Source organism: Cajanus cajan, chromosome 10 (assembly GCF_000230855.2).
Source record: "Cajanus cajan strain Asha chromosome 10, NIPB_CcT2T_4, whole genome shotgun sequence".
In the NCBI taxonomy this organism is placed as follows: Eukaryota; Viridiplantae; Streptophyta; class Magnoliopsida; order Fabales; family Fabaceae; genus Cajanus; species Cajanus cajan.
Window position 1 is genome coordinate 13,687,735 of NC_138526.1, and position 27,682 is coordinate 13,715,416.

The 27,682-nt window shown below is 36.6% G+C and overlaps 1 protein-coding gene across 1 annotated transcript; it reads right to left on the minus strand.

The window, feature by feature from the left end:
* Positions 1-77: 77 nt before the first annotated feature.
* LOC109806309 (proline-rich receptor-like protein kinase PERK8) lies at positions 78-27,057 on the minus strand. The gene is made up of 5 exons (XM_029272974.2): positions 26,555-27,057; positions 26,146-26,294; positions 25,596-25,811; positions 25,046-25,195; positions 78-475 (listed from the first exon to the last, which is right to left on the minus strand). Exons 1-5 carry the CDS (start codon positions 26,979-26,981, stop codon positions 335-337), a joined length of 1,083 nt encoding a protein of 360 aa, XP_029128807.2. The 5' UTR covers positions 26,982-27,057; the 3' UTR covers positions 78-334.
* Between the last annotated feature and the right edge of the window lie 625 nt (positions 27,058-27,682).

Below are 27,682 nucleotides of genomic sequence, written 5' to 3' on the forward strand. Positions count from 1 at the left end.
ATATATACAAAGAATAAAATATAAATATAAAAATAATTATTAATGAATTCAATATATAAAATAAAGGATATAAAATATAATATTTTAAACATATACTAATAATATAATTAAAAAAGTATATACATCTATTTATCTTCACTATAATGTAAATTTGTCACGAAATTGACAGGAGCTAAGTATGAACTAATAACATTAAACAATGTTGGTAATGATAATCAAAGGACATTAAACTCTTGCATTTTGCGGGTTTAGGGTAAGCATCCCATTTCTAAGACTAAGAGAATCCACAATCCACTTAATTTATTTTGCTTCTGCTTTCTAAAGCTGGATAATTCTATTGAATTCCACCTTCAAGGTCTGAAGAGCCCTGTTTATCATCTTCTAATTTAGAGTGGCTTGCAGATACGTTAAGGGGTTTGTTTTTCATCACATTGCAACAATAACCTTGGCCTATCTCACTCAAGGCTTTCACCACCTATAGTAATATACAAGAACAAAATATAGCATAAGATATTAAAAACATGCATGTGATTAATCATAGGGATATTATTCATCGTATTGGATTGATTAGTTTGATGATTTCAAATCAAATTAATTAAATTTAATTTGTTTGATTTATTTTATTTCACATATATTTGGACCAATCTAATTGTAATTGACGTAGTGTATATATATATATATATATATTAATTTAATCCAACCTGATAATTCCATTATTATTTTTTTGGTTATTTTAAAATTTAAAATTTATGTATTTTAAAATAATATCTGAAAATAAAAATAACAAAATAAAAAATAATAAATTATGTTTTTGTTTTTACTCAATGATCAGAACCAAATCATCACAACCTTAATTAAGTTAATTTGGTTTCAATTAACTACAATGTTTTAAATATAATATCAGTATAAACCAAACTAATTAAATTTAATTGGTTTTAATACCTTAAACAAAATTAGAAAACTATAAACCATGCTATATGTAGTAGATAGGTTTTTCTAATTCATTTTTGTTGACTAGTCATACATATTAATTAACTAACTTCCTGTTTTCTTTATATTTATGTTGTTGGTATAAAATATTTATTTATTTTGTCGGTATTTAATCTTCATTGAAGATTATAGCTATATATTATAGATTAGTTTTTCTCATCCACTTGAATTGACTACTAACTAACTAATATTTTTTTATATAATTATATTATTGATACAAAGTATATATATTGATTTCTTCAACAATTAACCTTTTTATCTTTAGTGCAACATCCTGTTTTTCACAAAATATAATGTAAGTATTTTATTAATAATTTTAATATTTTTATTTTTTTAATAAGAGTTGTTTAATATTTATTTAATTATTTGACATATTTTGGATTATAATATAAGATCTTTTGTTAAAGGATTCAATTAAATGTTTTATTTTAATTAATTAATAAGGAAGAGAATTAGTAACTAAGGTTAGGTGTTTTAATTAAAGGAGGGTTAATGCAAGGTTAAGTTTTTAAATGGGGAGTTTTGATCATAAAAATGCACTACATATTAACACTAAGAAAACTATTGTTACACTGCATAAGGTGTTTGTATAGATTTTTATGTCAAGACACACAAAGTTAAGAACTCTATTAATAAATCTATGTCTTCTATTATAAATATTTCTGTCATAGTTTGTCTTGACATAAAAATCTATACAATCACCTTATGCAATACTTTTCTTAGTGGTAATACTATGTAGTGCATTTTTTTCTTTTAATTTATCATCTTCATGAAACTTTAACTAGTAGTCTTGTTTATATTCTTATTGCTTGTTTATTATGTCCTTTGCAATTTCTTGTTGAAATTCTAGTTGACTTGATTTGCTTGCCTATTAGTCAATTAGACATCATTTTTGGAATGAAATGGTTATCTTCCAACCATGTTCTATTGAACTGGTTTGTAAAATTCATATCTTTTGGTGAGAGTAAGAGTATGGTGTTTTTAAGTGCTAACAAGATAAAAATTTGTTTAGAAGAAAATGATAAGGTATACATGATTCTTGATTGTTTAAAATTTAAGAAGGATAATGAGACTAGTAAGATAGCCTTAGTGAGTGAATTTCTTGAGGTTTTCCATAAGACATGTCTAGCTTACCACTTAAGAGAGAGACTGAGTTTTACATAAACTTAGTTCTTGGTACTACATTCATATCTATAACACCTTATAGGATGTCTCATAAGGAGTTAGCTAAGCTTAAGAAACAAATAGAAGAGCTTCAGGAGAAAAAATTTATTAGGCTTAATGTATCATTGTGGGGAGCGCCTATATTGTTATTGAAAAAAAAGATAGGAGTATGAGGTGCATGTAAACTACCACATCAACTTAACCAAGTTACCATTAATAATATATATCTTTTTGCCTAGGATAAAGGACTTTATGAACCAATTAGTTGAGACTTGTGTGTTCAGTAAAATAGATTTGCAATCAGGTTACCATGAGATTCGGGTGAAGATTGAGGATATTCCAAAGACTGCTTTTATAACCTACTACGAATATTATAAGTATTTGGTTATGTCTTTTGATGTGACTAATGCACCTGAAGTATTCATGAACTACATGAATAGGATCTTCCATCCATATATTGAAAAGTTTGTAGTAGTCTTCATAGACGATATCCTTGTATACTCTAAGATTAAGGAAGAGCATACCGAGCATCTTAGGATAGTGTAGCAAGTTATCTAAGTGTGAGTTTTGGATGAGTAGTGTTAGTTTCTTAAGTCATGTGATTTCTAAGGGAGGAATAACTGTGGATCCTCTAAGGTAGAAACTATTTTGGAATGGAAATCACCCAAGTCAGTTTTTGAGATTAATAGTTTCCTAGGATTAACTAGTTAATATATATAGGTGGTTTATAGAGAAATTTTCTAAGTTAGCCTTAACTTTAACCAAGTTGACTAGGAAGAACTAACCTTTTGTGTGGGACTCTAAGTGTGAAGAGAGTTTTTAGGAACTTAAAAGGAGATTAATTAGTGCACATGTTTTGGTTTTGCTTGACCCTAATGAAACCTTTGTGGTGTATTGTGACACCTTTGAGATGAGTTTATGAGAAATGCTTACTTAGAAAGGGAAGGTAGTAACTTATGCATCTAGGCAGTTGAAAACCATGAACAGAACTACCCTACTCATGATCTAAAGTTAGTTGCCATAGTTTTTGTATTAAAGTTGTGAAGACACTACCAATTTGGATCTAGATTTGAGGTATTTAGTGAAGCCTTAAGTACCTATTTGACTAAAAAGAGCTTAATATGAGACAAGGGGATGCTTAAAATTTTTTAAGGATTATGATTTTGATCATTTTAGCTATCACCCTATTAAGGCTAATGTAGTGGCCGACACCTTGAGAAGGAAATCCCTCCAAGTATTTGCTTTGATGGTAGGAGAGCTTAACCTATTAATTGGAAGAGTTTAGAGACCTTAGTTTGGTTTGTGAGTTGACTTTTAAGAGTATTTGATTAGAAACCTTGAGAGTGACCAATAGCCTAATAGAAGAGATTAGAGAAGGACAAAAGATAAATTTTTTTTTCTATTAAGTTAGGCAGATAAATTTAATCAAGGGAAAGAAAATGAGTTTAGAGTTGGTATAAACGGAGTGTTAAGGCTTATAGATAGATTGTGTGTTCCTTATGTACTTGAGCTTAGGGAGACAATCCTTGAGGAAGGTCATAAGAGTAGTCTTATTATCCACCTAGGATCCACTAAGATGTACCATGACCGTAAAAAGATGTTTTGGTGGTCTAGGATGAAGATGGAGGTAGAAGAATTTGTGTATGCTTGCTTAGTTTGTCAAAAGTCTAAGGTATAACACCAAAAACCTTCAAGAAAGCTGCAACCTTTAGATATACTTGTGTGGAAGTAGGATATTATTTCCATAGATTTTGTGGTTGGATTACCTAAAACCACAAAGAATCTAGATTTATTAGGTGAGATTATAAGGTTACAGGGGATTCTTGCTAGTATAGTTTCTGATAGAGACCCGAGGTTTACCTATAGATTTTGGGAGAGCTTGCATAAAGCTTTAGGTACCATACTTAACTTGAGTTTAACCTATCACCCTTAAATAGATGGCCAAATCAAAAAAACCATACAATCTTTAGAGGACTTGTTAATGGCATGTGTCTTAGAACGTGGAGGTAGTTGGAATAATTATCTACCTTTGATAAAGTTTACCTATAATAATAACCACCATTCTAGTTTTGGGATCGCACCCTATGAGGCATTATGTGGTAGGAGATGTAGAACACTCTTATGTTGGGTAGAACTTGAGAAGATTTCCATGTTAGGACCTAAGGTAGTTCAACAAACCACTGAGAATGAGAGATTAATCTAAGATAGAAAGAGAACATCTCAGAGTAAGGTAGTTCAACAAACCACTAAGAATGAGAGATTAATCTAGGATAGAAAGAGAACATCTCAAAGTAGGTAAAAAAGTTACCATGATAGAAAAAGGAAGGACCTTGAGTTTAAAGAAGGAGATCATGTATTCTTTAAGGTAACTCCTTGGACTATAGTTGGTATAGTACTTAAATCTCGCAAACTTACTCCATGATTCATTGGTCCCTACCAATCCTTAAGAGGATTGGTAATGTTGCTTACTAAATTTCTTTGCCCCAATCCCTTTCTAATTTGCATGATGTATTTCATATTTTCTAACTTTGAAAATACATTCATGACCCATCTCATATTGTTGAGTCTGACAATATTTAGTTGGACAACCTCACCTATGAAACTATTTCTTTGATGAGGATAGAGGATAAAAGGGTGAAACGATTGAGAGGTAAGAAAATTCCTTCAATCAAGGTTGTTTAGGGAGGAAATGTTGAAGAAAGTACTATGTGGGAGTTAGAAAGTCAAATGTGGGAAGCATATCCATTTTTGTTTTCTTCAAGTAATTTTGAGGACGAAATTTCAAAAAGCAATGGAGAGTTGTAACACCCTTTTTTTCATAAAATATAATACAAGTATTTTATTAATAATTTTAATATTTTATTTTATTATTAAGAGCTATTTAATATTTATTTAATTATTTGATATATTTTAGATTATAATATAATATGTTTTATTAAATGTTTTATTTTAATTAATTAATAGGGAAGAGAATTAGTAACTAAGGTTAGGTGTTTTAGCTACAAGAGGATTAAGGAAAGGTTAAATTTTTAAAAGGGGAGTTTTGATTAGTTTTTAAACATTTTCTATTTTACGTATGCACTCTTCTTTTTATGCTCAGAGCTTAGAGCAAGAAGGAAACTACCCCAGAGTCAATCATCTATCTTTTTGTGTTCAACAAGATAAGGGGGAAGATTGCTCTAAGTGTGGGATTGCATGATAGGTAATGAGATTGGTCCCCACTCCTGTGCATGTTGTATGCCTATGTATGAAGAATTTTCTCAAATGCGTCTGTTTTGTCTATTACACTTCTTACATGTTCCTAATGACATGATTTGTTTTGAATGTGTGATCAATTGTATGTTTTGGATTGTAAATATATGATACGAGATTCTTATGGGTTCCTATGGGAACCCTAGGGAACTTGTTGCAATAGTTGGTGAAGAAATTGATTGATATGTGTAAATTGAGTGATTTGAAATGTTAAATGCATGTTATAGAACAATTTTATCGATTGTATATGTGTTTATGTGCAAAATTGGATGTGGATAACTTGTAGTCATTAAGGAGACGTGATTTTCAAGGATGAAGATTGCGTTCTTGCCTAGTGAGATGTGTTAGGTTGCTTAGCAAGAAGCCCTAGGGAACTCGATTCACTTAGCAAGAAGTCTCGGGGGGCTCATCTCGCTTAACTAAATATTGGTCGCTCAGTGAGAAGCCCCAAAGGGCTTAGCTCGTTCAACTAGATGTTATTTGCTCAATAAGAGGCTTTAAGGAGCTCAACTCGCTTAGCAATTGTTAGATGGTTGTTTTATCCTTATGATCTTGATACTATCATTTTACTAGTGATTAGTTATGTACTTGAGAATGTACATGAGATATATAAGGTGAGATGAGGTGATATGTGAAGTAAGATCATGTGTATGTTATTGCATTGAGTCTGTTTGACATGCATCATGTGCATAAAAGATTATTTTTTAAAAGGTACGATATGGAATACACTGTCAGGGAATGTCTCTTGTGTAAAAGCTAGCTTGGGAATTAACCTTGAAGATAGTTCGATTTGGAAGTCTCGGTTTTACCCTCGTGTGCATGAGATGTATCTTATGTGACTTAACTATCCTGACCAAACCCTGATAGTATATTCTTCTAGTGAGAGTGCGTAGATGGTGCGACTTAGCATGTACTTTTAAACTATTTTACGTGTATTGTTGGCAATAATGCACAAGTGTGATATGTGATATGTTTTTACTAATGTCACTTGCATGATAACTGTTGGGTATTGGGCTCCCTTCCTATGTGGAGAAAAGGCCCAAAATTGAGAAGCCCACTTGATGTCTCACTTAATTAAGTGGCGAGAGAGTCTAAAGCGGGTAAGATAAAAAGAGGGAAAGTCAGAAGTCACTTAGAGCACCAACACTTTGAGAGTGAGGAAAAGAGAAAGTCATTCTCGTTTTTACACAGAGCTGGGACAGGAAAATCAGTACTGCAGATTCGTTCACCGTTGGATCGGGCTAAAAATTGGACAGCAGGTTCGTGACATCCGTTTCTTCATTATGACCGGTTGGATCGTTGAAACTAGGTCTGAGTAGGGAGATATTCAGTTCGCACTGTAGCTGTGTATTTGAAGTTTTTCATCTTCTTTATTCTCTATTTGTAAGCTTTATTGCTTTGTTGTTTGGCTGGGTGTTAGCACTATTTTATGCAGTAGACTGAGACTCTTTTGTACTTTTTTGTTGATCATAGTGGAGCTATTTCTTTGGTCTGGACGACTCGTGGTTTTTACTCTTACTTTGAGGGGTTTTCCACGTTAAAAATCTTGGTGTCTCTGTGTGTGATTTTTGGTGATTTATTATTTTTGTTCATTGGTTGTTGCTCCTCACAAATTCTTGCAAGTTTGGGGAATTTATTTCCGCTGTGATAACTGTTTGAGTTTGCTCTGTATTGTTATTGTGTTGTTGTTTCCCCATCAGAGTGGTATCAGAGCTCTTGTTGGCTTTGGTTTGGGGCTATTTGACTTGCTTGAATGATGGAGGCAAATACTAAAATGATTGCTTTGAATGGTACTAATTATCACTTGTGGAGGGGCAAGATGAAAGACTTGCTATTTGTGAAGAAAATGCATCTTCCTGTCTTTACTACTCAAATGTCGGATTCTATGTCTGAAGAAGATTGAGACTTTGAACACCAACAGGTTTGTGGTTTTATTCGGCAATTTGTAGAAGACAATGTTTATAATCACATTGCAAATGAGACACATGCTAGAACTTTATGGGAGAAGATTGAGTCCTTGTATGCTTCTAAATCAGGAAATAATAAATTGTATTTGTTGAATTGTCTGATGAATTTGAGGTACAGGGAAAGTTCTTCCATTTCAGATCACTTGAATGAATTTCAAGGGCTCCTAGATCAGTTATCCGGTATGGGTATCAAATTTGATGATGAAGTTTTGGGACTATGGCTACTAAATACTTTACCTGAGTCTTGAGAGACATTTCGGGTTTCTATTACCAACTCGGCCCCTAATGGTGTTGTTTCTTTGTAAGTGGCAAAGAATGGTGCTCTTAATGAAGAGATGAGAAGGAAGGCACAAGGTTCTTCATCTCAGTCTGAGGTGCTTGTCACTGAAAACAGGGGGAGAAGTCATAAGAAGGAACCGAAGGGTGGTAGAGAAAAGAGCAGGAGTAAGTCCAAGTCCAGATACAAGAATGTGGAGTGTCATTATTGTCACAAAATAGGGCATATACAGAGGAATTATTTTCTGTGGAAAAAGGAGAATAAAGGCAAGAAGGGTAAGTAGAAAGAAAAGGATCATGATGATGATGATCGTGTTGCTACTGCTACTTGTGGTGATCTTGTTATTCTCAGTGACCATGGGTCAGTTAATCTTGTATCAGATGAGAGCATGTGGATTGTTGATAGTGGTGTGATAAGTGTCTAATTAGCTTGATTTAACATTCATTTGAGACACTTATCTAATAGTTTTTGTGTTGTTATTAATGTTATTTTGATTTATATAGGCATGGAATCAAAGAGATACTCTTGATCAATGTTAGCACATAGAATAGGAAGCCTTTGATCTAATTTTGTGCTTATTTTGTAGGATTTGAAACCTGGAGAAGAATGGCTCAGCCATTCTGAGGCGCTCAGCGGAATAAGAACAGAGAGTTTCCACAATGAAGGCGCTCAGCGGATCATATCCGCTCAGCGAATTGGTCCCTGGAAGAAAAGGAATGCTCTCTGCCTCCAATCCGCTCAGCCATTTCCAATCCGCTCAGCGGATTTCATCCAGAAATGTGAAGGTGCTCTCTGCCTCCTATCCGCTCAGCGAATAAAAGGCGCTCAGCGCCTAGGTTCCTTCATGGTGAAGAATTCAGGTTTCTTCATGGTGAAGAACTCTCAATCCGCTCAGCCGTTTCGAGGCGCTGAGCGGATTCATATCTCTCTTGCTTACTCTGTTTTCATATATAAGGAAAGAAAGAGAGAGAAAGGGGAGACTGACACGAGAGGAAGAAAAAAACAGAGTACTCTGGAGCTCGTGGGAACGCGAATCTTCAAAGGATCTTCTTCTTCTACCTCTCAACTTGTAACTTGGTGATTTCTTGTAATATGGAGAGCTAATCTCTAAGTTTGGGATTGATGTAGTCATCAAACTCCTATGTATTTCTCTTTGATTCATATATATATATTATCTGTTACCCTTTGTTAGTGATTTGTATTCCATTCTTAATGCTTAGATAAACTGATCACTTATCTTTGATTTTGGATTTAGAATTTAGTTGGAAAACATTTTCTGGATCTAGACTTGAGTCAAATCACCTATTATTTTTAAGAGCCAGGGATGGTCTTGATCTTAATAGTTGTAACAAGTTCTGATTCGTAATGCGGAATATTGAACTAAATGAAGTGAGGAATCATTCATTGAGTTGAATATCCCAGAATTTCTTATGCCAAGGGATTGGGTTTGAATGAAAATAGAGAATGCAATAACAATGAGTAATGGAAATTTTAGAAAGAATCAATAGGAATACATAGGAGGGAGATTGATGAAATCAAATCCCAACTGTTTCTTATATCTGTTTTCTTTAAATCAAATTACTCTTTGGTTTCTTGAAGTTGGAAAATCATATATCTCAAATTTGAATATGTGTAACTATTCCAGTTTTAAATTTATAAGCATCAACTAATATAATAGAAATCTAAGTTATCTCACAAGTCCCTGAGGTTCGACAACCTTTTATTTTTACTACAGAGACTTGGGTGCGCTTGCCTATTTAAAATCTTAACAAGTTTCTTGGCGCCGTTGCCGGGGACTTGTGTCAAGATAGTTGTGATTTCTATTGTACTAGTTGGAGCTTATTGTATATATTGTTTAGTTTTCATTTTGTTGAATATATTCTTTACCTGTTGTTCTAACTTTTCTGTTTAAGTCAGTCTTTGTATGCGAGGAAAAATTCCTGCTGAGCAGCTGTTATTTGATCCAGAGATTGAGAAAACAGCTAGGAAAAATAATAGCAGAAGAAGGCGACAAAGGAAGCTTGAACAGGAGAGACGGGAACAGGAGGGTACTTCATCTTCAGTTTCAGCTCAACACTTTAATTCTGAATCAATGGCTAAAGAAGGACCAGGTGGTCATGGACCTCATCATCAGCCAAGGAGACTCCTTGGAGAATACAATCATCAATTGGGTCCTAGGCACTTTTCCAGTATAGCCAGACCAGCTAAGGGGGTGGAGATGAAACCAGCATTATTATCTCTCATCACTGCCAATCAATTTGCAGGGATGGACCATGAAGATCCCTACACACATCTGTCAACTTTCTATGAGCTTATTGGCACTATGGGCATTCCTGGAGAAGATGAAGAAGCGGTCTACTTGAGATTATTTCCCTTCTCTTTGACAGGAAAAGCGAAGACATGGTTGCAGGCTCATCCAAATCAGAGCCTAACTAGATGGGAGGACGTAGAAAGGAAGTTCTTAGCTAGATTCTTTCCTCCTTCTAGATATATAAGTTCCAAATCAGCAATTGCAACATTTTCTCAAGGCGCTGATGAACCTTTGTGTGAGGCCTGGGAGAGATATAAATCCTTGCTGAGGAAATGCCCAAATCATGGGTTTGATGATGTTGCACAACTCAACATGTTCTGTAATGGGTTAAGGCCTCAAACAAAGATGTTATTGGATGCTTCTGCAGGTGGTTCTATGATGATGAAAGATTCTGAGGAAGCAATCACTATTATTGATGCTTTGGCAGCCAGTGATTACCAAGCTCACCATGACAGGAGCCAGCCTTCCAAACGGGGAATTCTAGAATTGGATACTCAAAATGCAATTCTGGCTCAGAATAAGCTTCTTTCTCAGCAGATGGAAGAGATAAGGAAACAGATGTCCAAACTTCAAGTAGGATCATCTTCACGCTCTCAACAAGTAATGAGATGTGATTTTTGTGCAGGTGATCATCCAAATGGGCAATGTTCTATATCTGAATCAGAACAGGAGGAGGAAGTTAATTATATGAACAATCCAGGAAGGCAAGGGAATTTCTCTGGTAACTATAATCAGAATCAAGGCTGGAGAAATAATCAAAATCAGTACTCTGGGTGGAAACAAGAAGCAGGACCATCACAAAGGCAGCCTCCACAAAAGCCATATCAAAATCAGTCTTCTTATCAGCCAGATAGGTTGTCAAAAATGGAGGATGCTCTTACACAATTTATGCAGGTTTCCACAACTAACCAGAAAAACACTGAAGCGTCTATCAGAAACCTGGAGGTTCAAGTGGGGCAGCTAGCCAAGCAATTGGCAGATCAACAAAGCAAAAATTTTTCAGCTAATACACAAGTCAATCCTAAAGAGCATTGTCAGTCAATTACAACTAGGAGAGGCACTGTGATAGGAAAAGGGATTGGTGATAATTTGAGAGACAATAATGGTGGAGAAGAAGAAAAAAAGAGTGGAGTTGAGTTAGAAAGTGAGAAAGGAGTGGAGTTGAATAATGAGGCTAACAAAAATGAAAAAAATAAAATAGAAAGTCAAAAAAATGAGAGTAGAGATGGAGAGGTGAAGGAGGAGAGTAAGAAGAAAGGGAAAGAAGTTGTTAGGCCTCCTCCTGTGAAGAATTTACCTTACCCACATGCTCCGTCAAAGAAAGACAAGGAACGACAATTTGCAAGGTTCCTTGATATAATCAAGCGGTTACAGATCAACATACCTTTTGCAGAGGCCTTGGAACAGATGCCATCTTATGCAAGGTTTATGAAAGAGCTTCTGACAAAAAAGAGGAAGTTGAGTGAAGATGGAACAGTGGAGCTAGAGGCAGGTTGCAGTGCTATAATTCAGAAGTCACTTCCACAAAAGTCTAGAGACCCAGGGAGTTTTACTTTGCCAGTCACTATTGGCAATGTTTCTGTGGGGAAGGCATTGTTGGACTTAGGAGCCAGTATCAATCTGATGCCTTTGTCTATGTTACAGAGGATAGGCCAAGTAGAGGTGAGACCTACCAGGATGACCCTGCAGCTGGCTGATAGATCCATAAAGTATCCTCATGGTATTGTTGAAGACCTCTTGGTGAAAGTTGATAAGTTTTGGTTCCCAGTTGATTTTGTTATCATGGATATGGAGGAAGATTCTGAAGTTCCTCTTATTTTAGGACGACCATTCATGAAGACAGCCAAGGTCATTATTGATGTTGATGATGGCAAACTCAAGGTTAGAGTTCAGGATGATGAAGTGAATTTTAATGTATTTGAAGCCATGAAACATCCAAGTGATAAGTCAGGCTGCTTCAGAGTGGATGTGATTGATGAGCTGTGTATGGAAGCTCAAAAGTCATTCTCAGTAGCTACACCATTAGAGAAAGCACTGGTTAATGCAGTCAGTGAAATCAATAAGGAGGATGAAAAAGAAATACAGAAGTGTTTGGAAGAGCTGGACAAAGCAAAGGAAATTTCTCCTAGTTCAACAAGTGTTCAAGATTTAAACAAGGAGGAAAAGTTTCAACCTCAGAAATTAGAGTTGAAGCAATTGCCAAGCCATCTCAAGTATGTCTTTCTTGAAGCAAATGGTGGCAAACCAGTTATAATCAATAGTTCCCTATCTGTTGAGGAGGAAAAGAAGCTAATTGAAGTTCTGAAGGCTAATGAAGGAGCTATCGGTTGGACGCTGTCAGACTTGAAAGGTATTAGCCCTTCATATTGTATGCACCGGATCCTGATGGAACAGGATTATAGGCCTGTAGCACAACCTCAAAGGCGCCTCAATCCAACAATGAAGGAGGTGGTCAGAAAAGAGGTGATTAAGTTGCTTGAAGCTGGCATGATTTACCCTATCTCCGATAGTGCATGGGTTAGTCCTGTTCAGGTGGTTCCTAAGAAGGGAGGTATGACGGTCGTGGTGAATGATAAGAATGAATTGATCCCTACACGGACAGTCACTGGTTGGCGGATGTGTATTGATTACCGGAAACTAAACCAGGCCATAAGGAAGGATCATTTCCCATTACCCTTCATGGACCAGATGTTAGAAAGGTTGGCAGGTAAGGCATACTACTGTTTTTTGGATGGTTATTCTGGTTATAATCAGATAGCAGTGGATCCGGAGGACCAAGAAAAGACAGCATTTACATGTCCTTTTGGTGTGTTTGCATATAGGAAAATGCCATTTGGATTATGTAACGCACCAGCCACATTTCAAAGGTGCATGTTGGCCATCTTTTCTGATCTTGTTGAGAAGTGTATTGAGATTTTCATGGATGATTTTTCTGTGTTTGGAGCATCATTTGATACATGTTTAGAGAATCTCAACACTGTACTGAGGCGGTGTGTTGAAACTAATTTGGTGCTTAATTGGGAGAAATGTCATTTTATGGTGACTGAAGGAATAGTGCTTGGCCACAAGATCTCTGAGAAAGGTATCGAGGTGGATCCAGCTAAAGTGGAAGTCATCTCTAAGCTTCCTCCACCAACAAATGTAAAAGGGATTCGAAGCTTTCTTGGACATGCTGGATTCTATAGGCGTTTCATCCAAGATTTCTCAAAGATCGCCAAACCGCTTAGCAATCTCCTTGTTAAAGATGTTAAATTTAATTTTGATGATAATTGCTTGGCTGCTTTCTCACTTTTGAAACAAAAACTGTGTTCGGCACCCATAATCACTAGTCCGGATTGGAATTTTGGTTTTGAATTAATGTGTGATGCGAGTGATTATGCAGTAGGTGCTGTACTAGGACAAAGGAAAAACAAAATTTTTCATGCCATACATTATGCGAGTAAAGTTTTGAATGAAACTCAAATGAATTATGCAACCACAGAAAAAGAATTACTTGCAATAGTGTATGCACTTGAAAAATTTCGTTCTTATTTGATTGGCTCAAAAATTACTGTGTTTACTGACCATGCAGCAATCAAGTATTTGTTAACTAAATCTGATTCCAAGCCAAGGTTAATAAGATGGATTTTATTGTTACAGGAATTTGATTTAGAGATAAAGGACAAGAAAGGCTGTGAAAACCAAATTGCAGACCACCTTTCCAGATTGGAAAATGATGAGGTGACCATACTTGAAAGTGCAATCCATGAAGAATTTCCAGATGAAAAATTATTCTTGGTGCAGGAACGACCTTGGTTTGCCGATATGGCAAATTTTAAAGCAGCCGGGGTCATTCCAGAAGATTTTAATTGGCAGCAAAGAAAGAAATTCTTAAAGGATTCTACTTATTATGTGTGGGATGATCCTTATTTATTTAAGATTGGTGCTGATGGTTTGTTAAGAAGGTGTGTTTCAGGTACAGAGGTCAAGGATATCTTGTGGCACTGTCACAATTCACCCTATGGAGGTCACTACAATGGAGATCGCACAGCAGCAAAGATTCTCCAGTCTGGATTCTACTGGCCTACTATCTTTAAGGATTCTCATGAACATTGCAAGAATTGTGATAAATGTCAGAGAACTGGTGGAATTTCCAAAAGGCATGAGTTACCATTGCAAAATATTCTTGAAATCGAAGTGTTTGACTGCTGGGGAATTGACTTTGTAGGACCACTTCCTTCCTCTTATTCCAATGAGTACATTCTGGTTGCTGTGGACTATGTTTCTAAATGGGTGGAAGCTTTAGCAACTCAGAAGGCTGATGCACGAACGGTGATCAAGTTCTTGAAGAAGAACATCTTTACTCGATTTGGAACACCGAGAGTGCTCATTAGTGATGGTGGTTCTCATTTCTGTAACACACAGCTGAAGAATGTGTTGCAGCACTATGGTGTGAGACACAAGGTAGCTACACCTTACCATCCCCAGACGAATGGACAGGCAGAGGTTTCCAATAGGGAGTTGAAGAAAATTTTAGAAAAGACTGTAGCCAGTTCAAGAAAAGATTGGTCTTTGAAATTGGATGACACATTGTGGGCTTACAGGACAGCATACAAAACTCCAATTGGACTTTCTCCATTTCAGCTTGTCTATGGGAAAGCCTGTCATCTTCCAGTTGAGTTGGAGCATAAGGCCTATTGGGCATTGAAAGCATTGAATTTTGATTTGAAAGCTGCAGGTGAAAAGAGAAAGCTCCAGTTACATGAGCTTGAAGAGATGCGGTTACAAGCCTATGAATCATCACGGATTTATAAAAGCAAGGTCAAGTCTTATCATGATAGAAAAATTATCCAGAGAAACTTCCAACCAGGTCAACAGGTGTTATTGTTCAATTCCAGGTTGAGATTATTCCCTGGAAAACTCAAGTCCAAATGGTCAGGCCCTTTTGTCATCAAATCAGTTAAGCCATATGGGGCAGTAGAATTGGAAGAACCAAACTCTGGAAGATCTTGGATGGTGAATGGCCAAAGAATTAAGCCATACTTGGGTGGTGATATTGAGCAACTCACCAATGTCACTCATCTCATTGATCCATGACTTCAAGAAGTGTCAAGCTAATGACAATAAAGAAGCGCTTGCTGGGAGGCAACCCAGACGTTATGTTTTTAAAAGTGGTTTGATTATTTAGTATTGCATGTTTAATTTCATATGTGTGATGTTTTAGGGAGTGAGTTTAGAATTTAATGCTTAAAATAAATTCAAGAATATTGTGTTAGATTATGCATTTTCTTTGATGTTCAATGTGTGTTTGTTTTGATGGAGTAAAGGAAGAATATTAAGGAATTTGGGATCAAAACTGAGCTAGAATAAGAATTGTATAATTTCTGATCCAGGACTCAGTGGCTCAGCCCCTCTGAGTGGCTCAGCCCTTTATATCAGTCAATAATAAGATGAGTCCCTGGAGGTCAGGCGCTCAGCGCTTGAGAGGCGCTCAGCGCCTCATATGAGGAGGGGTTCTGGAGGCAAGGCGCTCAGCGCCTGGGATGCGCTCAGCGCCTGGAAGGAGAAAACCCCTAGAACTCTCTGGAGCCAATTGGCTCAGCGAAATTAAGGCGCTCAGCGCCTGGGGTTAGTGATCTCTCTAGAGCCAAAGCGCTCAGCGCTTCCCAAGCGCTGAGCGGATGAGTTACGGGTTTGAGCCTTCATTTGAATTAAAAGCCTCAACTGCTCAAGGGTCACACATAACCCACTCAGCCCTTTCCTATTCTAAACGTTGAAAGAGCCTTTCCCCCTCCCTCTTGCTATTTTTATTCTCACTTGCTCTCAAGTTCTTCTGATTCCTTAGTCTTTTGTGTGCTTCCAAAATCATCATCTCAAATCCCAGGTATGCTCATATACATTCTTCTTTTGCGCCAACCCTTGGTTGTTATTCATGAAATACATTCTGCTGCTTTGCCCTATTTATGTTAGTTAGGATTTGGTTATTATTCTGTTCTTGAAATTTTGTAATCCAATGGTTTGTTTTTAAAGACATATGTCTAGGGTTTGAAATTGCTGCATTCAGGTTCGTACCTTATATGTTAGGGGCATAACTCTCTGCATTCCAAAATCAGGGTTTGAATTTCACTGCCATACATTGTTAAGTTTTAAGTATATTTTGGCGTGGGTTCCATAGCCATGGGTTTTAAAAATGATAGTTCAGTTTCAACTTCTGGAGCAAGGCGCTTAGCGCTTCCAAAGCGCTGAGCGGATAGAGGTCAGAAACCCTTGATGGCTTAAAGCGCTCAGCGGATAAGAGGCGCTGAGCGGATGGAATGCAGAATCTCATGTTCTTTTATTGCATGAATTAACTGAAATTGTCTAACATTTATGGTTTGCTCTTGTTCTGAATGAATTGCAGATGGGAAAATCAAGACCCACTCATGAGATTCCAGCCAGTAAAAAGAGGAAGGGGGCTGCTTCTTCAAATCCTCCTCCACATGATTCTGACACTGAGGAGCCTACCCATTCACCTGTGGCTTCAATCCGTTTGGACAGGAACAGATTCATGACCAAAACTAAGCAGCAGCGATATACTGAGTTGGAGCCTCGCCAAATAGTTGCTGAAAGACGGGTGGAGTTGGAAGCTGGAGAATATATGGACTTCCAAAGGGAGCTGACTCGCAGGAAATGGAACAAATTGGCTACTCCTGAAAAGAAATATAATGAAGAGATCATCAAGGAGTTTTATGCCAATGCTTACCCGCTCCAGAGGACTGATCAAACTAGAAACAGCTGGGTCAGAGGCGCTGTGGTCAGTTATTCTAGGGATGCCATTCAACAGTATTTGGGTAGTCGTGATGTTATAGGAGGTGATGGTTTGGATGAATTTGGCCGATTGAAGAAAGCCCATGCTTTTAATGCGGACAAAATGGCTAAGCTGTTATGTTTGCCTGGATGTACATACACAGTGGGACTCACAGGTAACCCAGTTTCATTCCTTAGGAAGAACTTGACTACCACTGCACGTATCTGGCAGAATCTCCTATATTGTAATGTGTACTGCATCACCCACATATCTGATCTAAACATGCCCAGAGCAACACTTCTTTATTCTATTTTGCAAAAGACAGAGGTGGATATACCTACAATTATTTCAGATGAAATACACAAGATCGTGCTATCTTCTCCGTCTTCAACAGGTGTTTCTAGACCTTTGGGCTTTCCAGGTTTAATTACTGGCTATGTTTATTTAGTGGTTCTCGTTTGCCTGGCAATTTAAATAAAGCTCTCCGACCTCCCATCAATGCTGCATATATTAAAATACATTGCAAAAGTGAGCAGCATGGAGATGCTTCACAACCTCGACCCCAGAGGCATGGGCAAGGCTCTTCTTCTTCCCAAGTACCTGCTCAGGACTTCATGGCTGCACACTTTCATCACATAGAGCAGCAGAATCTGGCCAACCATCTGGCACTGATGTCACTCAACACTAGCATGTATCATGCCCATCAGCAACAGTTTCAGGGTGGCCCTCCTTTCCAATGGCCATCCCCAGAGGCATTTCAGCAACACTTTTATTGGCCTGGGGACAGTCCACATTTTGAAGGAGGAGAGGATGAGCAGGAGCAAGAAGGAGGAGATGGAGCTGAAGGAGATGACCATGATGATGAGGACATCTGAGGGTTTTTGTGCAGTTTATTTTGTTTCGTTTTATTTATTATCAGTATTGTGCATTTTATTTTGGATACATTAGTTGCTTGCTTTGGTTTAACTCAACTGACAAATTTTTCTAGAAAGTGCAAATTTATGATTCCAAGTTTTCAATGATCAATATTTTCTAATCTGGGAAGTTACATTGTTGCACAAGTGGTTACAATTTTGACTTTGATTGTGTGCTTCAAGTTTGTTCAAGTGAAGTTGAAATGATTCTAAAGTTGTTGATGTTAGGGCACTTAACCAAACCGTGTGAGTGAGTGAGCCAAACAGTTAAAATACAATCTTGGAGAGTCATCACTAATTCATGCGGTCAGTTTTGTTTGAGTCTCTCATTAGTTACAGTTATGCTATGCATGAAATTTCTAAGGCAGTTGTTTAATTTAACCAGTAGCCAAAAAAAAGCCAACCCATGAATCCTTGAACATAAAATCTGACCTTAAACAGAACCCCTAAGCTCAAAATGGAAAACCATGATTGTCCTTAGCGTTGTTGGTAAGAGACATTTTTATGAAACAAGTGGGTTTGAACCAAGTTGGGGGTAGTTTGCATGGAGAGATCATGTGGTTGAAGCTGGATTGTATATCTCTATTACAGTGTATTATTATGTATATCTCTTAAAAAAAAATATATAAAAAAAAATATAAAAAAAAAAAAAAAATTTGAGTTAATTTTGTAATCAAGGTTCCTTGTTATCATTCCATTAATTTGTGCAATATTTCGAAAGAGAAGGAACCAGTAAGTCATTCAAAGAGGGATGAGGTATAAAGAATCAAGAGAATTCAAGCTAGAGCAAGGATTTGATTAACCATATGAGTGAGAATGTCTCTTGTCAAACAGGCTTTCAGATCAGATTCCCAAAGAAAAACCAAATCTCTGATAGCCAGGCCATGTTACAACCCTCTTAAGTCCTTAGTAATTCATGCTTAGTCTTAACAATAGACTTGTGAGAGACAGGTAACAAATCAGACTTAGCTTGTTTGGTGCATGAAAGGAGAGAAACACTCATCTGCACAATATACTAAGAGAGTTATACACTAGTGAGGAAATTTGAGTGCTCTTGGCTGAAAACAATGGAAGATGATTGGATATTTTCCTTGAGTGTGCTTGAGGTTCACAATGTTTGTCATCAATTGGGTATCAATTGTTGTAGCAATCACTCACTGGATTTTGAAAAATAAGTTCATTGTATTCTGTGAAATCATGAAAAATGTATTGATATATTTGTTGGGTGAAACTTTTGTATTCACTGGAAAGATGAGTCAGTCATATTATTCTCAACGAAGATTGTTGTTTGAGGACAAACAAATTTCTAAGTTGGGGGTAGTTTGATAAGTGTCTAATTAGCTTGATTTAACATTCATTTGAGACACTTATCTAATAGTTTTTGTGTTGTTATTAATGTTATTTTGATTTATATAGGCATGGAATCAAAGAGATACTCTTGATCAATGTTAGCACATAGAATAGGAAGCCTTTGATCTAATTTTGTGCTTATTTTGTAGGATTTGAAACCTGGAGAAGAATGGCTCAGCCATTCTGAGGCGCTCAGCGGAATAAGAACAGAGAGTTTCCACAATGAAGGCGCTCAGCGGATCATATCCGCTCAGCGAATTGGTCCCTGGAAGAAAAGGAATGCTCTCTGCCTCCAATCCGCTCAGCCATTTCCAATCCGCTCAGCGGATTTCATCCAGAAATGTGAAGGTGCTCTCTGCCTCCTATCCGCTCAGCGAATAAAAGGCGCTCAGCGCCTAGGTTCCTTCATGGTGAAGAATTCAGGTTTCTTCATGGTGAAGAACTCTCAATCCGCTCAGCCGTTTCGAGGCGCTGAGCGGATTCATATCTCTCTTGCTTACTCTGTTTTCATATATAAGGAAAGAAAGAGAGAGAAAGGGGAGACTGACACGAGAGGAAGAAAAAAACAGAGTACTCTGGAGCTCGTGGGAACGCGAATCTTCAAAGGATCTTCTTCTTCTACCTCTCAACTTGTAACTTGGTGATTTCTTGTAATATGGAGAGCTATTCTCTAAGTTTGGGATTGATGTAGTCATCAAACTCCTATGTATTTCTCTTTGATTCATATATATATATTATCTGTTACCCTTTGTTAGTGATTTGTATTCCATTCTTAATGCTTAGATAAACTGATCACTTATCTTTGATTTTGGATTTAGAATTTAGTTGGAAAACATTTTCTAGATCTAGACTTGAGTCAAATCACCTATTATTTTTAAGAGCCAGGGATGGTCTTGATCTTAATAGTTGTAACAAGTTCTGATTCGTAATGCAGAATATTGAACTAAATGAAGTGAGGAATCATTCATTGAGTTGAATATCCCAGAATTTCTTATGCCAAGGGATTGGGTTTGAATGAAAATAGAGAATGCAATAACAATGAGTAATGGAAATTTTAGAAAGAATCAATAGGAATACATAGGAGGGAGATTGATGAAATCAAATCCCAACTGTTTCTTATATCTGTTTTCTTTAAATCAAATTACTCTTTGGTTTCTTGAAGTTGGAAAATCATATATCTCAAATTTGAATATGTGTAACTATTCCAGTTTTAAATTTATAAGCATCAACTAATATAATAGAAATCTAAGTTATCTCACAAGTCCCTGAGGTTCGACAACCTTTTATTTTTACTACAGAGACTTGGGTGCGCTTGCCTATTTAAAATCTTAACATGGTGCTACACTGCATGTTACACCAAGGAAAGAGGTCTTCACATCTTACACTTCTGGTGATTTTGAAGTGTTGAAGATGGGTAATGATGGTGTGTCTAAAGTGATTGGTGTTGGTGATGTTTGCCTGCAAACCAACATGGGAATGCAGTTGTTGCTTAGAGGAGTCAAACATGCTCTTGATGTCTGTTTTAATTTGATCTCTGTGCAGATACTTGATGATGGTGGTTATGATAACCACCTTGGTTCTGGAAAGTGGAAACTCACCAAAGGTAACTTGGTTGTGGCTAGAGGGGAGAAAAATTCTAAACTGTATTGGACAAAAACTTTGGTTGCTAAAGACAGTGTGAATGCAATGGATATGGAGGCATCTTTGTGGCACTGAAGGCTTAGTCATATCAATGAAAAGGGATTGAATTGCTTAGCTAAAAAGGATGTTCTTCAAGGGTTGAAGAGTGCAGAATTGGAGAAATGTTCTCATTGCATGGCTGGAAAGCAAACCAGAGTATCCTTCAAGAAGCATCCTCCCTCAAGGAAGTCAGAGTTGTTACAATTGGTACATTCTGATGTTTGTGGTCCATTGAAGGTGAAATCCTTTAGTGGTGCACTTTACTTTGTTACCTTTATTGATGATTGTTCCAGGAAACTATGGGTCTATGCTTTGCAGAGAAAAGATCAGGTGTTGGAGAGGTTCAAACAATTTCATGCCTTGGTTGAAAGACAGTCAGGGAAGAAGCTGAAACCCATTCGTACTGACAATGATGGTGAGTATTGTGGACCCTTTGATGTTTATTGCAAGCAACATGGTATTGCACATGAGAAGACTCCTCCTAAAACTCCTCAGTTGAATGGTTTAGCAGAGAGGATGAACAGGACATTGCTTGAGAGGGTGAGATGTATGCTCTCAGATGCTAAATTACACAAGCATTTTTGGGGTGAGACACTATACACGGCGGTGCATGTTATTAATCTCACTCCTACTGTTATTCTTAACAGTGAGGTGCCAGACAAAATTTGGTTTGGCAAGAATGAAAGCTATGATCATTTGCGTGTCTTTGGTTGCAAGGCATTTGTCCATATTCCAAGGGATGAAAGATCCAAGTTGGATGCAAAGACAAGGCAGTGCATCTTCATTGGTTATGGTGAGGATGAATTTGGCTACAGGTTTTATGATCCTGTTGAGAAGAAGCTTGTTAGAAGTCGTGATGTACAGTTCATGGAAGACCAAACCATTGAAGACATTGATAAGGTAGAAAAGACTACACCCGAGAAAGACAGGAATCTGACTAATGTTGATCCTATGCGATTACCTATTCACAATCTGGATAATGTTGATGGTAGTGTTCAACCTGGTGAACAACATGATGATGTTGATGATCAACAACTTGGAGGTGGATTAGATGTTCCTATTGATGATGACTAGGAGGAGCATGAAATGTCTCATGATGAGAATATTGATTATACATCTGAACCACGTCAAGTTCAACTCAGGAGGTCTAATAGACAGAGACAACCTTCAACAAGGTATTCTTCTGATGAGTATGTGACCTTGACTGATGGTGGAGAACCTGAATGTTTTGAAGAGGCTTTGGAAAGTGAAGAAAAGCAACAGTGGTTGGATGCAATGCAAGATGAGATGAAATCCTTGCATGATAATCACACTTATGACTTGGTGAAATTGTCTAAGGGCAAGAGGGCCTTAGAAAACAGGTGGATTTTCAGGGTGAAGCAAGAAAGTAATTCTACATCTCCAAGGTACAAAGCCAAATTAGTGGTGAAAGGCTTCAGACAGAGAAAGGGTGTTGATTTCAATGAGATTTTCTCACCTGTGGTGAAGATGTCATCCATTAGAGCAGTTTTGAGTTTGGCAGCTACTCTTAATTTAGAGGTAGAGCAAATGGATGTGAAAACTGCTTTACTTCATGGTGATTTGGAGGAAGAGATTTATATGAAACAACCTGATGGCTTTCAGGTTAAATTCAAGGAAGACTGTGTATGTAGGCTGAGAAAAAGTCTATACGGTCTGAAGCAGGCTCCAAGACAGTGGTATAAGAAGTTTGAGTCTTTTATGTGTGACCAAGGCTACAAGAAGACTACTTCTGATCATTGTGTCTTTGTTAAAAAGTTTTCTAATGATGACTTTATTATCCTGTTATTGTATGTTGATGACATGCTTATTGTTAGGAAAGATGTTTCCAGGATTGACAGGTTAAAGAAGAAATTGGGCGAGTCATTTGCCATGAAAGACATGGGAGCTGCTAAACAGATTCTTGGTATAAGAATCATTCGTGACAGAGAGAAATGGAAGCTTTGGCTATCACAGGAACAATATATTAAAAGGGTGTTGCAGAGATTCCAGATAGAAAATGCTAAGGCTGTGAGCACTCCTTTTGCTACTCATTTTAAATTGAGTGTTAAACAGAGTCCTTCTAATAAAGCTGAGAAATTAGACATGGAGAGAGTTCCTTATGCATCTGCAGTGGGTAGTTTGATGTATGCAATGGTGTGTACTAGACCATATATTGCACATGCTGTTGGTACAGTCAGTAGATTTTTGTCAAACCCAGGTAGAGAGCATTGGAATTCTGTGAAATGGATTCTGAGGTATCTTCATGGTACTGTTGATATGAAGCTTTGTTTTGGAGGGGATAAGCCTACTTTGGTGGGTTACTCAGACTCAGATATGGCTGGAGATGTTGATTCCAGAAAGTCCACTTCGGGCTATTTGATTAAGTTTGCAGGGGGAGCTGTGGCTTGGCAATCAAGGCTGCAGAGGTGTGTAACATTATCTACTACAGAGGCAGAGTTCATTGCTATTACTGAAGCATGCAAAGAGTTGCTATGGTTGAAGAAATTCTTGCAGGAGCTTGGTTTTGTGCAGGACAAATACCCTTTATTTGTTGATAGTCAGAGTGCTATCCATCTTGGCAAGAATCCAACTTTTCATTCTAGGTCCAAACATATTGATGTAAGGTATCATTGGATACGTGATGCTTTGGATGCTAAGCTGTTGGAGTTGGCTAAAATTCATACTGATGATAATGGGGCTAATATGATGACTAAAGCATTGCCAAGAGGAAAATTTGAAATTTGTTTTGAGATCGCCGGTTTGGCGGTTATCTCCACATACTTGTGAGAGGGAGATTTGTTGGGTATTGGGCTCCCTTCCTATGTGGAGAAAAGACCCAAAATTGAGAAGTCCACTTGATGTCTCACTTAATTAAGTGGAGAGAGAGTCTGAAGCGGGTAAGAGAAAAAGAGGGAAAGTCAGAAGTCATTTAGAGCACCAGCACTTTGAGAGAGAGGAAGAGAGAAAGTCATTCTCGTTTTTACACAGAGCTGCGATAGTAAAATTAGTACTGCAGACTCGTTCACTGTTGGATCGGGCTAAAAATTGGACAGCAGGTTTGTGACATCCGGTTCTTCATTCTGACCGGTTGGATCATTGAAACGAGATCGGAGTAGGGAGATATTCAGTTTGCACTGTAGCTGTGTATTTAGAGTTTTTCATCTTCTTTGTTCTCTATTTGTAAGCTTCATTGCTTTGTTGTTTGGCTGGGTGTTAGCACTATTTTATGCAGTAGACTAAGACTCTTTTGTACTCTTTGTTGATCATAGTGGAGCTATTTCTTTGGTCTGGACGACTCGTGGTTTTTACTCTTACTTTGAGGGGTTTTCCACGTTAAAAATCTTGGTGTCTCTGTGTGTGATTTTTGGTGATTTATTATTTTTGTTCATTGGTTGTTGCTCCTCACAGATTCTTGCAAGTTTGGGGAATTTATTTCCGCTGTGATAACTGTTTGAGTTTGCTCTGTATTGTTATTGCGTTGCTATTTCCCCATCAATAACATGTAGTCCGCATCCATTATAATGTAACTGTTATTGGTTATTATGCTATGATTGAATGACCGTGGTTATAATGTTAGTTTATGTATGTTATATCTTGTTGTGTGCTTGTTTGTGTTTGGTTGCCTAGTGTGCATTCTTGCACCGTGAGTCAGTGAAATGTTTCTTACTCTTTGTTGTGTTGTTTTTCTTGGTTGTTATGGAGATGATCATCAACATATGACTGAAGATGTTGATGATGAAACTTAGGCTTCAATGTTGGATTTTGCTCCAATAGGATATGTGACGTCGAGGTATAACTAAGATTAGATTAAGATGTTATATTTTTGAATTATTTTGAAAAACATTAATTTTATTTCCTTACAATTTCATTGGTTATATTATTTTAGTTAGGCTAAAAATGTTATACTTTCTACCTGAACATGTTTGTATTTAGTTATAATTCATTAAGTATGTATTATGATATGCGGGGTAAAGGAGGTCACATTAGTAGTCTTCTCTCTCAACCACATTATTTTTGGGTCCACAATACTCAAACCCTACTAATTATAACTAAGTAACTTCATCCGCTAACTGGCTTAAGTAAATTCAGACCTAATTTTACCCCACTGTATATCTGGCTTAAGTGTATTAAGGAATAGGCTAAACAAATATGACTAAAAGTGGTTCTTCTACTCATATATATCTTTATATAATATATCATTCTTTTCTACTGCATGTCATCCGAACTCCTAAAACAAACTCCCGAGTCTGCACTTTGATCATATGGAAGATAAAGATGTCATGAAGTGGGAATCATACGAGTCTAGCTACCAGGAAACATAGAATATGACAATTTTTTATGCCAATGTTATAGAACTTAATACTACAGACTTACTCTACTCATATGCAATCGCTTATGAGGGTCCCTCAGAAGACAATTTTCAGCTAGACGACTCATCCAATAGAGTTGATGGCAGTCATGAGAATTGATCATCCTTCCATCAATAAGAGATTGGCATTTCCCTTCTCTTAGTAGTGGTCTTGCCTACACAAAAATGACCAATTCAAAATCCTTGGAATTTGTAATATTACAGATTCTGATATTTGCAACTTTAATTTCCTTCAAAGTACATGTTGAATGAAAAAAAACCGTTTAAACCACCTTCAAAGTACTTTAATTTTCAATATCACACAACACGTTTCAGAATTTATATAATATATTATAAATTATAGATAAATAGATGTGAAAAAGAAAGAAGAAATTAATGACACTATGAGTGTATAATGTATTTGAATACATACTTAAAAATACTTATGAGAGTTTCTAACTTATATTTGTATACATATTTTATATTTTTAGTAAAAAAATTCTTAAAATTACTTATAACTTATATAAAAAATTCAATATGCATCAAAATTACTCTATTTACTATTCGGATTCTTACCCATCCCACTAGACCCTTTTCTCCAACTCGTTTGTCTGTGGTCCTCAATCCAGTAATTAGCTGTAGTAGAACCACCCCAAAAGAATACACATCTGTCTTCATTGAAACTTTTCCAAATTCCGCATATTCTGGTGCCATATAAGCCAGATTCCCAACACAGTCCGTGGAGTATGAGGAGTCTTCAATTAAAGTTCTAGCCAAACCAAAATCGCCTAGCTGATGATAAAACATAAAAAATAACTTGTTATTATTTGATGAGGTAAAGAATCTTGTGGTTGTCGAACCAAATTTCAATGAACTATAAGAGCTTGTTAAATAATCATCCATCATTAGCATGCAGTAGATAACTGAGTATGTATATGTAAGTCTAGTGTTTCTAATAATCCAGGATAGATGAAATCCTAGATGGTAGAGAATAGAGACTGGTTTTCTACAAAAGCAGCTGAAACATTGTTATAGTAAAGTAAATTAGTTCACCACTTCTTTAGATGACCATGATGTATAATATGTATGTATGTTGTTTATATTAATAGATTGTGCATATTATTACCAGTACTTTATTATCATGTGTAAGAAGAATGTTGTTTGGTGTCATATCTCTGTGTATGATGTTGTTCTCGTGCAGGTATAGCAACCCTTTGGCAGCACCATCAGCCACTTTCAGCCTGTCTTGCCAACTAAGAAGTTTACGAGAATGTTCTGCATAGTAGAAGCCAAAGTTATTACATGTAATACCAAGATACACACATTCATATTCTTACTAGTATTTGCTATTTAGAGGGTGGTTTCATACAAGCTTAAAAGAGTTTTTTATTTTTTATTTTTATTTTTAAATTCTTCCACCCAAATAGAGTTTTTTATAGTAGAAAAATTTTCAAAAACTCTTTTAAAATTTGTATTCAAACATACTCTTATTAGTATTTATTTTCTGTTTAAGTTTGGTTTTATTCTTGTAATACCTGATAAATGTTGGTTCAATGAACCATTGCACACATATTCATAAACAAGAAGTCTATTGTTTCCTTCGGTGCATGATCCTAACAGCATGACCACATTCTCATGTCTTGCTTTGCTGAGTGCATCAACTTCAGACTTGAATTCCTTCTCTCCTTTGTGGTTTTCACACTTGTGTTGCTTAACAGCAATCTTGTGACCGCAAAACTCCCCTTTGAAGACAGCACCAAACCCTCCTTCTGACAGATAGTTCGTGGGGGAAAAACCACGTGTGGCTGCATGCAGTTCAGCATATGTGAAGTCTCTCTTCCACTCAAATTTTGGTCTTCTATTATTACACACAGAACAAACCGATTGTTCAATCGTTTCATGTTTTTCATGGCTGTTGACGTGTTGCTTTCCTTGTTTAACTTGTGTGTGAAGATGAGACATTTTTGTTTGATCTGTACCTCTTGAGCACAGAGAAAGGGATGTACAATGCTTAGTGCTATGCTATGTAATGTTCTCTATTTGAAGGATTCTATCACCTTGAAATTAGAGCCAAAAAAGTTGGCCTTTTGTAGGATTATATGTATGTTCTTGGGGCATTGGCTTTTCAAGGTTTACTAAGTAGATGAGCACTTTGGGGATCTAGATCCAAGGACTTCAAAAAACTGTCTTTATTTACCATATGATAGTAGCTGTACTGAAATGAATGTTAAGATTCTTTTCCTCCCAATTTTGAATATACCTGGATTTTTTTATTCTCTTAATTTTATACGTTGTTGGATTGGATATTCTGATGAAAGTTTTAAAATTGTGGTTGTGATTTTGTTATATATATTTGATATTAAACCTTTATATTAAATACTAATTACAGCTATTTCGAGAATGTTTATAGGAAGTTTTTTTTTAATGAAATTTTTTATACATTTTTTCTAGACTGGATACAAAAGAATATTCAAAAGATCTAGTCTTAATTCTCAAAAGAAAAGAAAAAATTCTGGTGTAAGGTTCTAAAACAACTAGGTTGAATACAGAGACAACTCCAAGGTAAAAGGAGTCTTGTCTAGGTGATATTTTGGAACGAAATGCTTTGTCATTCTTAAATGGCTGAAAGAGGCAACAATGTTTAATATATTGATTGAGAATTC

Excerpts from the sequence above, each read along its gene's own strand:
- LOC109806309 (XM_029272974.2), bottom strand. The coding sequence starts at position 26,981 with ATGTCTCATCTTCACACACAAGTTAAACAAGGAAAGCAACACGTCAAC. Across the intron at positions 26,295-26,554 it reads ATTGAACCAACATTTATCAG|AACATTCTCGTAAACTTCTT; the intron begins GTATTACAAGAA and ends TCTACTATGCAG. Across the intron at positions 25,812-26,145 it reads CACATGATAATAAAGTACTG|CTAGGCGATTTTGGTTTGGC; the intron begins GTAATAATATGC and ends TTTTATCATCAG.